The 14,846-nt window shown below is 38.8% G+C and overlaps 1 protein-coding gene across 1 annotated transcript in view; it reads left to right on the top strand.

Annotated features, from left to right (window-relative positions):
* The first annotated feature begins 1,240 nt into the window (after positions 1 to 1,240).
* LOC139712783 (uncharacterized) overlaps positions 1,241 to 14,846 on the top strand; it is a 31,383-nt gene continuing 17,777 nt past the window's right edge. The window contains exons 1-11 of the mRNA XM_071624575.1: positions 1,241 to 1,479; positions 2,104 to 2,139; positions 3,285 to 3,479; positions 3,969 to 4,148; positions 4,451 to 4,624; positions 6,823 to 6,995; positions 7,262 to 7,419; positions 8,628 to 8,806; positions 9,417 to 9,464; positions 13,922 to 14,111; positions 14,431 to 14,549. Coding sequence (XP_071480676.1) covers positions 1,398 to 1,479; positions 2,104 to 2,139; positions 3,285 to 3,479; positions 3,969 to 4,148; positions 4,451 to 4,624; positions 6,823 to 6,995; positions 7,262 to 7,419; positions 8,628 to 8,806; positions 9,417 to 9,464; positions 13,922 to 14,111; positions 14,431 to 14,549 — 1,534 coding nt within the window. The 5' untranslated portion in view covers positions 1,241 to 1,397. The remainder of the gene's footprint in view (positions 1,480 to 2,103; positions 2,140 to 3,284; positions 3,480 to 3,968; positions 4,149 to 4,450; positions 4,625 to 6,822; positions 6,996 to 7,261; positions 7,420 to 8,627; positions 8,807 to 9,416; positions 9,465 to 13,921; positions 14,112 to 14,430; positions 14,550 to 14,846) is intronic.

Here is a 14,846-nt window from a genome sequence, read left to right on the forward strand (position 1 = left end):
AATTTACATTTCCTGTTCAGTCTTTGTATGTTCTTTTGACGTCTTTATCTGACTATAATTTTATTTACACAAATTTCGGTCGTGTCTTCTCTCGTGATAGTCACGATTAGTCGGTTGTAATAATCGTAGTTTCCTGCTCTTTAACTAAACAATGTTAGTAATAATAGGCAATGCAGCCATGCCCCATTCGCCGACAACGCAGATGTGTCGAAGGAAACAAAGCAAATGCTAATTATCTCTGAAAAATTGTTACATTAAAGAGTTGCACAAGCTTGGTTAAAATGCATTGGTCATCATTGTTTTTATAGAGCAGTGATAAAGTCAGTACAATTCTCAGTTAGTTGAAATTGAGAATGTGTATTTTGAAATTAAGCAAGGAAGAAATTACTATGATAGCAGTATTACCTTATATAAATTGCAAACGTGACACCTTCAGACTCAGAGAAAACTGCAAAACCATAGGCCTACATTCATCGTTCCAGCAATATATGCTGTTAATCTAGCTCAAAATATGCCTGGGTGGCTGAAATGAACTACTGGCGACTTCTGAAACTGGGTGTAAAGATGGCAGACTTCATAACAGCAAATCATATGCATCTGAAATAACAAACGTCTATTCTCAGCTCATCTCTAGTGCCAGTGTGTTAGGCTATTTAAACCAAAATTATGTTATACGATGTCATTGTATACAATATGTTTATACCTGATGTATTAACCCTTTCTCTGTCAGAGAGTCGAATATTCACATTTCACATACAAACCTATGGACATGAAAGTGGGCACACAGGAGATTGAACTGCCATGTACACATATGGAGAAGACGTATGATTATCTATCTGAAGAATCTCAGAAGGTGGTCCTATAGGCCTACCCCCAACATCTGACGGAAAAAAAAAAATCATCGCGCTTGCACGCACTTACAACATGCGAGAGAGTATATAGGGATACCGTACGTGACCAGTACGTGTAATTACAGCCTCCGCAAGATAACGTGGCAATCGCACGGAGATTGTACGTTGTAAACACGTATAACTCACTTACCACGTGCACAACGTACGATCCACGTAACCCCTCACGACCAGGCGTGGCGTGCAGGCCTAGTACTTACACCCTGCGCAACCGTGCGATTGTCGTGTGTTGACGTACTTCCTCCCTGCTATAGTCATTCCCTCCCCACGTTTTCTGAAAAAAACGTGAATGCCGTGGCCTCCGCCAAAAACATACGGACCAAAAGCACGCACGGCGAGTTGTGACCACGGCTTTAAAGTGACAAGAAAGGTTCCCGTATCTTCGTGAGAGAACTCCTTTTATGTTAGATCTATGGGAGATGTAAGAAACGATCGATAAAGAGCTGTACTAGGTGATGTTTACGTCGCGCTGGATGCGAGCCGCGCTGTATGATCCGTGGGATATTATCTGGAAGATTTGGGAATAATTTCTCTGTTCCCATGGCCACAAATATGAGGGCGTGGATTTCAGGTAATATTGTTACGCATGTCATTGACTCTGATTTATTCTTTTTACATATACTTGTGAGATATTATGCTCAGGCTTGTCATTTTATCAAAATGTCTGCTGGTGGAAGCATTATGCACGTTAAATTTTTGGATGTCTTAAGACATGTAAGATGTATAGATGCGTGTATACATAGGGACTATACAATCACTTATTGAATGTCCGTTGCAAAGTTTCAGAAGACTTCATATTGAATATAGGTAGCTCTGTGGTTTACTAATTTCGAGTTCTATATTTGTATTAATGTCTGCCATTGTACGTCTTTATTATTTAGTTTCATTGAAGTTGAATTCATTTCAATTCTAAACAATTCAATATAACTTCAGTTGAATTTATTTTATACTTAGTGTGAAATCATTGTTTCCATTCTCTTTACATGCTAAGCAACAATGTTGGCGTAATGTACGTAAGCATTCATATACACTGTACTAATATAACGATCTCTCTACTTCTGATAATGGTCACCCTGCATTTTTCTTTTGATAGTTAGAAGTTTAAAAATCTTCTTTGATTTCACAAGTGATAGCTCTGATATGCTATACCAAATCAGTCAACTTATATTTACTGGTTCTATCTCTTTGTCTATAGTTCTCATTGTGCTCCTGGTCACGAAGTCCTGCGTCGGTAAGACGGATTCTTTCCAAAATCTGTTAGAGATACGATATTTTCAATTTGGGCTAAACTTGTATCGAATATTAATGAAATTTATCCTAAAATACATGTGTTTACAAGATGTGTAAACTTCACAACCACATCTACGACCTCGATTCTAACTGACAGGGGTTATGTTCCATCATTGGGAGAATTTAGACACGCAAGTCACACTCGGACCAAAAGTATAATAGCATTATAAATGACATTTCTTGTAAACCCTGCAAATGTTATAAAGGTTAGCACAATTTGCTATTCGCTTATTCTTTGCATTATGATTAAAAAGTTATTCACCTCAGCAATCCCATAAAAATCTGAATAAATGGTATTGGTCATTCTTTGTTGCAACAGATGTCACTTTCGTCACCCCTCAAAAAACACAAACAAACAGATGAATAGATCGTTACAAATTATTTGAATCAATGAGAAGAATATATTCAAACCGGATGACTACTTAATACCAGCATTTTCTACTAATACTTTTTTTTTGCAGCAAAAGTTATCATGATTAAAAATAAGGCACCTCTAAATTTTACTACACGTTCTCTATTTGACAAATATTTTACGGAACCGTTATATGATTATGTTCACTAATCTGCATAAAAACGTAGAAAGACATTTAAAAAAAAAGAGAAGAAAAAAGATATGCCGATTTCGGAGGGGAAAAGAAACTTTAATCTTCTAGAGTGTGCTGCAATTAAAGAATCAAATGAGTATTTAATCATATATATCATGAATTATATGTTTACCAAATCTTATGAAGCAATTATAGAACATTAAAAGAACTACGAAAGAAAGAAACTTCAACAAATAACAGAAATGCGGCTCCTTTCATTGTGGTAAATATCATAGTGTATAATGGGCGTTTTTTTAGGTTCTCGGTTAGCATGCAAATATCCATGCATACGTACAGATTTCAAAGAAAAGAATGAGCTCGAAAGAAATGTGACGGACAAAAATCTGTGAATTATTTTCCTCCTCCTTTTTATTGCTATCAATATATTGTCATTATTATCAATATGATAATAATAATAATGATGATAATAATTATTATTGTTATTATTATTATTATTATTATTGTTATTATTATTATCATTATTATTATCATTATCTGCCAGACGGAGCGTCGCAGTGCCGTAGAAATTGGCAGCAATACGGCACGGCTTGCTACTACCTCAACTCGGACACGCTAACGTGGCCAGACGCCCAAGCATGGTGCGTGACGCAGGGCGGGAATCTCGCCAGCATCGCCGATAGTGGCGTCAACAGTCACGTGACCAGCGTCATCAGCGGCTACTCCAAAGCTCATATCGGTATATCATAATTATGAAATCTTAAATCTTAAATCTTCATTAAATTGCTTGCTTCAACGTGCGAGTGACATCGACTTCCATATTTTCATTGTTACAATCTCCTAAATTTCTGGTTAAACGTTAATTCGATATAGAATTAGTGATTAGTGATCACTTAGTTTTGTAATGGGAAACGGAAATATGGCAGTCATAAAATGGTAACAAGTGAGTAATACCCATGTTGCTGGGAAATTGAAAATTGCACGGCCTACTGATACTACGCTATTTCCCATCTATAGTTTATAGTATAATGTCAAAATGAACCCCAAAGATATTTCTTATACCAAATATGATGAATGTCATGCAGGAAGAGTTTCAGTCTCGAAGTCACAAGAGGCCAATACAAACTTTTGATGACTCTTTGAAACATCACAATGAGAGTGATGAGAAACATCAATTCTTGCGCCGATTCCACTTCATGTCATAAATGGCTGATGTCACGTGACGCAGGTTTCACTGATTTGGATGCGGATGGAACGTGGACTTGGTACGATGGCAGTATGAATACCTACACCAACTGGAACGGTGGCGAACCGAACGGCAACTACCAAACTAACTGCGGAGGGATCTATTCCAGCGGCACGTGGGATGACTATCCCTGCACGACGCAACTAGTTAGTGTTTGCAAAGGTAAGGCAGACGTTGTCATTTGACTTTGACTGTTTTGTAAGCTGAAATATATAAGATTATTATCATTATTGTTATCATCAATAATCATCACTATTATCATAAGTTTGTTTGCGTGATACTGGCATCAACGTGGTGTGTGTACTATGTCTATAAAATGTGATAACCACCTTATTGAAGATTCAACCCAGTCAGATGATGAAAATATTTCACCATTTTGAAGCTCTCGTGATATTGATTACACACAGAGTAAATTGTCCCTCTATGACTATATGATCATTCTGTATTCACCACACATTCATCAGCCCTCATCCAGTACACTGCTACCAGGACAGGGTGTGCCTGCCCGTTTGACTCGACTCGTAAGGACTGTGCCTGCTGTTACACCGGGGGCACTCACTGCGGATCAGTCTATCCAAACGAGTGCTACTATTCCAGCTACTCCGAGTGTGGCTCCGATGCAAACGAACTTATCGACGGTAAGACAAATCCCAGGGACATCGTTCTGACTGGAAGGTGGCTATTTTTTTCTGGTTTTTCATATTCAATCCTATCGTCTATATCATTGTCATGTCATAACCAACGAGCTCTTCATTTGTTCAAGCAATGCCTAGCAATGCATGCGAGTTTTGAGAGGACTAAGATAAAGTTAAATGATTTTCATGGATGAATAGCATGTGTCGTATGAGGTTGTCAGTTTTCGTGACATTCGCTACAAGGCGGTTTGGTAGTGGTATAAGTGACAGGAAAGGTAGTGTGGTGAATAGGCGCGAATAGAATGTAAAGGTATTTAGCGCATACACGTATTAATTCAGCAGATGAGTCGGTTCTGTTTGTTTGTCTTTTATAAGTTTCTAGTCCCGTACTTTTTTTGTAAATAATGTAGAAATCATACTGTTTTACTTCATTAACTTAATTTCTTTTCATTTGATTATATAATGCACTCATAATTGAATGTGAGTAAGATGCAGTACAACTAAGTGACCAAAGAGTGTAGTCAAATAAGTCTGAACAGATTAAAACTTCTTTCACTTATACAATGAGAGCTCCGTGATATGGTGGATAATGGTCTTGATCTGTAAACAAAGTCTCCGGGGTTCGAATCTTGTCTAGTGCATTAATCAATTCCTGGACAAAATTAATGCCCACAGTATCCCTCTTGGCCTATAGGTGTGTGAAGGGGTACAATAATTGAAGACTTTTATCGCAAAACGATCAAACTAGATACATTCTCGTTAAGTTGAGATATTCATGATAAAAGCTGCTAAAAACAAAGAAAATAATAAAAAATTACGGGATATTCTAAATCAAAACTTCTAGAATATAGAATATTCCTTGTTATGTCAAAAGTGAGGTATTAATGGAAAGGTTTAATTTTGTTCTATCTGATGATGTACTTACTTTGAAATGTTTAAAAATGTTTCTTAGCTCATTTTGCAATAGAACTCTCCAATTGACATTCATGATATTAGGGAGTGTTATATTTGCGGCGCGGACGTTTAAGATGACGGTTTCATTGGCTGTTCTCCTCTCTCCCTGCGTCGTGTTGCAAAATAGGGAGTTTTCGCAAGCACGACGCGACCGGGAATTGAACGTGCCGTCCCCGTCCTGGGGAAAACGAGTGGCCAAAATAGCGTCCGGTCCCGATGCTGGGCAGGAGTGAGCCAGCCAGCCAGCCAGCCAATCAGCAATCTTGTCCCCACGCCTCCGTCCTGTACAGGAAAGCGAAACTGCTTGGATATGGGGACGAGAGTCCGAGTACGGGGACTGTCACTAGTTTGCAGGCACAAACAAAGAGGTTCTATATGTACAAACCATTGTTGGTCGTAAAGGAGTCTGCGCCAAGACTAATACATGCACCACTCCACCTGCAGTGCAGTGGTGCGTGTATTAGTCTTGGCGCACGCAGACTCCCTTACGACCAACAAGGGTTTGTGCCAGCAAACTAGACTGTTGCTTCCGCATATTCTCGGTCTTCCCGTAGAGTAGCGAAAACTCCCTAGTAGCTGTGTATAGATCACGCGAGGACGCAACTTCTACAAAGCAAAATGGCGCCCCCCATAGGATCATTGTATCGAGTGGCTCTCTACTGTGTGAATTTGAGATGACGCAAAAATGGCCCGGAACCGACAGTGAAAATTCAAACTCACACGACGCGAGGACGATTTTTATAAGCGAATGTAAGCGTGCGCAATAAGTTTTTTTCTCTCTCTTAAGTTCCGTGTGGCGAAAATCTAAAGCTCCTTGACCCTTGTTGTGCCAATGAGTCAAATGTGCACAAATTTCACACACAAACCTATGGACAGGTTATTAATTTGGCATACAGAGGGTTAATGACAATGATAACGACATGCCTCTCAGGGAGAGCAGACTACTTACCTTAGATAGACAACCATATCCTACATAATCATTATCATCATTTTGCTCATGAGTGAATGACACAACATGGACAGATGTTATGGTTGCCCTAACAACCCAAAGATCCTTATCGTCAGGAAACCGTCTGTGGTTTAAGAGCTGCAATTTCTAGGTTATTGGCGGAGAATAGAAAATGGACCGTAAAAAATACCTGTTTCTTCGGACGGTTTGCCCAAGCACCTATCTGGTCATTCTCCATTTCCGACTCAGGTCAAGAATAAAACTCCTTAATGATGACATTTCTTTAATGTGTGCACAGATTGGCAATTGGTTTTCAAGACATTCAAAGGGTCCTCCTTGAACGCATACAATCTGTACACCGGGTTGGATACGTACAACGACGGCTCGACGACGGCCAACATACTGACGGACACGTCGGAGTCGTACAAGAGCTCGGCTGTCAACAGCTATGACAGCAGCGACATCGAAGAGGTCAGCGGGTTTTCCGCCTCCTTGCTTTGCCATTTCCAAATAGCTGGGTGAAATTCATCTCCAAAAATGTTTCCCTGCTCGTTTTGTGAAAAGACAGAATGTGTCATAAACTCATCACATTTTGAGCTCAGTCAGTGTTGAGTTTTGCAGTATCGGTAAACTAGAAGAGCCAATTTAAAAAAGAAGTTTGAGCCTCACGATTTTGACGTCATAATAGCACAATTTTGTGCGTCATCTCTCCCTCTCTCTAACACCTTTTACACCAGGTAAAATTCGCCTTCTATTCAAGCGGAGTGGAGATTATGAGTTTCACCTTCACTACGTCGGGCACGAGTCACACAAGTTGGTACACCACGGCCTACCTCACCTACGCACCTTACACCGACATTTGGTCCGAGTCCAAGAACTACGAGTCTATGGCGGGGTAAGACATGAGAACTTCGCACCTGTTTGACCCTTGTTGACATCATCGATTGATAATATGGGGATAATACTTGCCGATCACGTGGCTATTCGAAGGGAGTCCTTACTGTGAATACGTACACGCATAAGTCTGAATCGGGAGTCTGGGGCAATTACCCCCTGGGCAATTACCCCGGACCCTTCCCCTGACCCTAGCCCTAATCCCAATCCTGAACTTAAGCCTAACACTAAACCAAACTCTAACCCTAAACCTAACCCTAATCTTTACTCTAACCTTATCACTAACGAGTACTATAGCCGGGGAGTAATTGTCCTCGGGGGTAATTGCCCTGATACGGATGAACATTATAATTGGTATAGTTGCCAATAGTTAGACGGTGACTGACATAATGACACTGGAAGGGGGAGGTCTTTGAGGCTAAAAAAAGTTTCATAAAATGAAGTTTGCCAACAGGAATTTCACTTGTCTGCCTAACCCAGCGAGTTTTAAACATTCTTAAAGGCACTCAGTCGTGGCGAGTGGTTTGTGCGGCATGGAGACGAACGCAACACGCTGCCACCCCCATTCTGTATCAAATGTAGTGACCCCGAATGAGAATAGCGCTGGCTCAATGGGTCAGCGAACAACACGCTAACCTACAAGAGCTCTATGCTACAAATCTCCTAACCCAAAATGGCTGTCCGAGCGAGCCACGAGAGCTTCCGAATGGACGCACACTCTCAGTGCGCATGCGCATGAAGAGAGGCCAAAAGGGCCACGCGTCTTCTGGCCTCTCTCCTCCAATCACCGCAGCTCGCGGTGACAATGTTTGTGTATGATGTGTACACACACACGCACACACGCACACACACGTGTCTCAGTGGCAGCATTGCCCCACACGTTTATGGATATAGCACCAAGTCTGTCATTGCGCAATTGCATGCACAAACTTCGGTCGTTCGTAGTTTACGAACACCATAAGGGATGGTAATCGGCTGCCTTTAAACGTGGGTGTAAAACATCAAAGTATGCGCACATGAATGTGTGTGTCTTGGGGGAGGGGGGAGGGGAGGTGGTGTGCCATGAAGTTAGGAAATAGTTATCAGATCCTTACGTAACATGAAACCCCATCATTTTGTTCGTATTATTTTGTGTTTACACATTAATTTGCAATGCTCCAAAAGCGTGATCTGATTAACCTCTTCGACTCCCCTTCTTCGGATCGCCAGTGCGTCTGGTGGAAATCGTCGCTTCTACATGAATCGAAGCTACGGTGGATGCAACGTCGACAACGGCTGGGTGGTAGTCGTCGACTACGGAAGCAACTACAACTGTACTTGGGATGGATATTACTCCACACCGTATTTCATATACAGCACTTCATCCACGTATACGGTGTGGGAGTCAGGTAAATTGATTTAATAATGAAGCTTTTACCATTCGGCTGTCATGACTTTAATAACTAGTCTCTAAATGTAGATTGTCCCCCTTGTGCGTCTCCTGCTTAAGACCATACTTTTGAACGTTTATTACCAATGAAGGTACTTTTCAGTATTGCTGTATGGGTAGCAAATAGGTGCAATAATGTAACATACAGAGTAGTATTTTCAATTTAGTTTACACTGAATTATGTGGTTCTACACATGTGAACAATCCTAGACTGTATAGGACAAACAGTGCAATTTCATTTAGGAGAAATGATACATGCATTCATGTACAAAAGATGTTACTTGTACAAACAATTAGTCAAAGTTCAAAATTTTCCAAAGTTTTTTCAAAGTCACGGAGCAGTCTTAGTTATTTTTTTTTCGTACCCATCGTATCCACAGTCTATCTACTTTGAAAAGTCAGTTTAATTTGATTTAGTGCAATTCAACTTCTATTTCTAAATAGAATATCACAATTTAGAACAGAAGTAATGCATGACATATTTCGTGAACATCTCATTTTAAAGGAAAAAAAAGAACCATTCTCATGTCGCAATGTCGAATTAATTTCGGTACATTTTCTTTTGTCAGGGAGTCGAGGGTTTCCAGATGTGTTTGCAATCTTCTATAAATATTACCGTAAGTAATAACATTGTGCGAGAAATACCGACTTCTTACACAATTATAGTATAGCCTTGGTGACGTATGATTGCAATCCTGGAATATCAAACTTTGAATGAAATGACGAAAGCAAAGTCCCACGATCTTTCTTATGATCACCTTTGTTATTGAAAGGCTCATATACGTCCCCTCAAACCCTTATTCAAGCGTGAATGTTTCATTCATTTTTCCTAAGACAAAGTTCAAAGTTTATTTTCCCTTTTTTTTTCCAACAGGATGTACAAGAAACAATATGATATAGGTTTGACATGCGAGTCGTTGATAATATACATAGTCAGACAGGGATAACAACATGTTCATGTCTACGTGTTTAGTACAAAAAGAAACTTACACTCTATTTATACACTCTGTGAAAAAAAAAGTGGAGGTACCCACTCAAAAGACTATGCTTGTAACATGTGGGTACCTCTGAGGGAAAGGGGGAAAGAGGGGAAGTAAAGGGGGGGTGAAAACTTACAACAACAAAGAGTGCGGGAAACAGGGAAAGTCGGAAATAGAAAAACAAAAGAAAGAAAAAGAAAGAAAGAAAGAAAGAAAGAAAGAAAGAAAGAAAGAAAAAAGAAAAAAGAAAGCTAAAGTGTGAAAAAGGGAAACAGAAAATAGGGAGAAGAGGAAGGGAGAGAGAAAGAGAGAGAGAAAAAACCCTAAATTATTTTGATGCATACACCAAGGGGCGAAGCCCACAGAGACAAATAGCCACGCGTTTTCGAGAGTGAAACAGTGTCGAGCTGCTTTCCAGCGGAACACACTGTAACCGTGAGTGCACGTATGGAATACAAAAATACTAAACGCGGTAAAAAATGGTCGATGCCTCAAGAGAACGCAGCCTATGGTGAAAGAAGAGGAGAAAATGTCGTGCTTACCAAATACATTACAGAATTATATTTGTTCGGTTGCATCATAAGACTTCAAAAGAAAAATCTTCAATCTCTTTTTAAAGAATTCAATGACGGTGTATTTTTTATGTCCATGGGAAGGGAGTTCCAGAATCTTGGACCTACATAAATGAAAGTCTGTTGAGCAAGCACGGTTCTTAATAAAGGTAAATGAAATTCATTTGACTGTCTGGTTGGATATCCATGATACATGTCCGGTTGCGCATGAACATGGAGTTAAAGATAAAAGGAAGGCAGCTATTATTATAAGTATACATAAATTGCCCGAGTTGAAACAAAAACAAATCTTTAATTTTCAGAATCTTATTATAAAAAAAACAAAGGATCTGTATGAGAATATGGAACGGTGTTACAAATAATGCGAAGAGCCTTCTTTTGTAGCAGTAAAACCCTATCCAATAATATTTGATGAGTGTTTCCCCATACTAAAATTCCATGATTTAAATACGGTAATATCAAAGATGAAGACAATGTAAACAACGAATATTGAGGAATAGACAATTTTAGTCTATTATAACACCTATGTTACTTGAAATTTTCTCACAGACATTATCAATGTGAAATTTCCAGGGAAGTTTATTATCGACTGTAATTCCGAGAAACTTGGTATGGGAAACACTTTCTAAAACAGCATCACCAAAACAAATATCCACATTCAAATTATCTAAAGTATTACTGAAAAGCGTATGTTTTGTTTTTTGGATATTTAAAGACAACTTATTTGCTCGTATCCACTCACGTAGTTTTATTAAACTCAGAATTAACTGTCTGCACTAGGGTATTGTGGTCTTCATGTGAATAAAATACATTTGAATCGTCGGCAAAAAGTATGAAAGATAACTCATCGGAAGAAACACAAAAATCATTCCTCTAAACAATAAACTACCTTATGGGACGCCACACTTAAATTCTCTCATATCAGAGTCATGATTGTTCAAAAAAAAACATACTGTTTGCGATCAGTTAAATAACTCCTGAACCACTCCAAGGCCTTCCCGCGTATACCATAATGAGACAACTTGTATAGTAAAATATCATGATTTATAGTGTCGAAGGCCTTGGAGAAGTCCAGGAAGATACCAATCAAATGAGAGTGATTATCTAAAGCATGTGCTACTTTATCAACAAAATTTAACAAAGCGTGATAGGTGCTATGCTTTTCTCGGAACCCAAACTGCGAATTTGTAAAAACACCATACATTTTCAGAAATTTCAACGTTCTTTTATATATAATTTTCTTTAAAATCTTGGACAAACAAGATAATAAGAAATAGGCCTGTATTTACTTATATCTAACTTATCTCATTTCTCATATATAGGAATAACTTTAGCTACTTTCATTTGTTCTGGAAACACACCCGTTGACATTGACAAATTAAATATATGTGCCAGAGGATCCGTAACAGAAGATATAACACCTTTTAATGTCATATTGCTTATGTCATCATAACCTGAATTTTTTTCAAGCCTTATACAATATCAATAACCTCATATCTAGTGGTAGGAGTAAAAAATATTGAATGCATATTATACTGATTTAAAAAATCAGAGAAATGTTTATTAGTATCAGGAATTTGTTGAGCGATGTTTTCTCCAATTGTTGTAAAATATGTCTTAAAAATATTTGCTATATCCGCAGAATTATCAATAATTTCATCATTAAATCTTATTTTCGATATACCAGACTTTTCATTTGATACATTCATTGCTTGTTTTAATACATTCCATGTACTTTTTATATCACATCTATATCTTTCTAATTACTTATAATAATATTTTTTCTTTTCAATACGTATTATCTTAATAAGGGTATTCTTATACGAGGTATATTTCAATCGTGCTTGTTCAGTTTTTTTTCATTTTAAATACAAGTTTATAAAACAATTTATTTTTTTTCTATCTATCGAACGTAAAATGGACTTCGAAATCCAAAGAAGCTTTGGTGTTGTTTTATAACTCCCTCGTTTATCCTTTCTTTTAGGGATGTAAATATCCAAATGATTATTAAAAATGTCCAAAGAATTATTCAAAGCCAAATCAATGTCATCAGTATCAAACACATAATCCCAACTGAGATCATCTAAAGAAGCACAAAAGGAAGACAAGTTTTCTTGGGTTACCCTACGCCTAAAAATGGTTCGGATGAACTATTGCTAATATGGATAGATTTAAAAAGTCCTCATAAAAAAATGCACGTTTGTTAGAAACTTCTCTTTCTATGGGATCAGATTCAGGCGTAGTTGGTCTGATTAAATCAAAGAACTCATCGTCTAACATAGAATGAAAAGGTACATCTATTCCGTCATCCATTCTGGATTGAGACATTACTGACTAGGTATATTATCCGCGCCATTGATGAAACCAAACGGGATACTGCGGAATAAAAGCAAATGCAAGGTAGAATAGTGGGCAGCGATCATGCGTGACTGTGAAAGGTACGTGCTCTTTGTATTCATGCGGACTGTATAACAAGGCTAGTTGGCTGTTAACGAGAAATGAAGTGCTGATAGTGTAATAGAAAATGAAATGATATAAGAAACAATGAATAGACAGCATGTAGAACGTGGCTAATGTCTCAGTAGGCACAACAGAATGCACAACAATAACAGGAGTGAAACGAGTTGGCCAGTGAATAACTTCATTCTGTCACCAAACGATGAGTATATCCAGCATCTGACAAGTGGTGAAGGGAAATCCAGTCAAAAAGGGAACCGTAGTCTTTCCCTGACACAATTAACATGATTAACCCATCGGAACTGTCTTTTTGAAATGTTAAGTTTCATTTCATTTCATTATCTGTTTAACAATTCATTTGTTATCCCCCCCCCCCCCAAAAAAAAGAATCCCCGACAAACCACTGTATTCAGTGTTAAGGTACAACGGCTCTTGTACATGTTGTATGGAGGGAAAAGATCCAAACATGCCAAGAGAGGGAACCGATTATCTGATCTTGACTTAATGTAAATTTGTACAGTGTGCATTAATATCGGAATGATGTTCTACCAGTCACCAGTACGATAATTGTGGTAACCATAATCTTTGTTAACTATACTGACATGAAGATCGCCTTCTTCACTGCCTGAATCTCTATTATCATTCAGAAAACTGCGCTGCGCTAAATTATGGTGATACGTTCCCCTCCAATGAGAACTCCTGCGAGCAGTTTTATTCATCATCCAGGGATATACTTCTGGTGCGGAAAAAAAAAGAAAACCCAACATGGTCATATATTACAAAATACTGCTTATTCAGCAGGCTCAGAGGTTCCTGCCGAAACATTTACAATTACATTGGTAGATACCCATGTCTTTCCCATCTGATTCAGGGTAAAGGGAACACTGAAAAGGACTTGCAAATGTTAACCTAAGTTGATAGAGATCGAGCTCCACGTACTGACGTAATTGTATTGTAATTTATGTCATGCGAAAATAGACCAAGAAAGGGAAATGAGGCATACAAATCACAATATGGACGAGTTCAAAAAGATTCACGGAATGTGTGATTCGGTTCACATTCTAGACGACGGTACGGACGACACGACGATATGCGACAGCGGTTGGACCCGCAACGGGAACGCGTGTTACCAGTTGGTCGAGACCGCCGTCGACTACACCATGGCCCTCGCTAACTGCCGCTTCCTCAATGACTACGGAGATCTAGTCAGCGTCATGGACCAGAACGAAAACGACTTTATCCTCACTCTTTCGAGGTTTGTTATTCAAAGTGAACACAAACACAACCATCCAACTCGAAACATATACCTAGGCAATGATGTCATTCCATTTGTCATAAACAGAGCAAGAAATAAAAAAACACGTACAGTGTATATCTACCTAATTATATAAATACAATAGGCCGATCACTGCGGGGTTTTTTTTTATCTGCATTATGAGAAAGAGAGAAAGAGAAAGAGAGAGAGAGAGAGTGAGAGAGAGAGAGAGAGAGTGTGTGTGTGTGTGTGATGTTTATTTTTCTTCATGTTTGGTTTATTTTCGCTAACTTAAGTGTATCTTGTATTTTTGTGTCAGGCACACATTTGAAACCAACGCCTACTGGATAGGTTTCAACGATCTCACAGAGGAGGGTACGTGGGAGTGGACGGACGGGACACCAGAGGCCTACACCAACTGGAATTCGGGCGAGCCGTGTAAGTGCAAAGAGCCTTCTTCAACAAGGCGATATGGTTACAAACTACTGTTCACTAAGTCTCGCCATGAAGGATTTATGTAGGTAGATTGTGTGGGAGAAATAAATGATTGAGCCCATTGACTTGAAAGAGAGGTCCATGGCGTTTCGTTTTTTTTCTAGACATGTTATTCGAAATAAAGAAATATATGAAGCTGTGCGCAATACACGCCCCTCGCTCGTGCAGTATTTTAGCAGTATCTGTAGCTTACACGTGTAGTCATCAAGCATTCTACAAGCATTGAATGAGCCCAATCTG

The sequence above is a fragment of the Diadema antillarum genome, unplaced genomic scaffold (genome assembly GCF_040938485.1).
Source record: "Diadema antillarum isolate AM-2024a unplaced genomic scaffold, OU_Dant_1.0 seq00001855_RagTag, whole genome shotgun sequence".
NCBI classification, from domain to species: Eukaryota; Metazoa; Echinodermata; class Echinoidea; order Diadematoida; family Diadematidae; genus Diadema; species Diadema antillarum.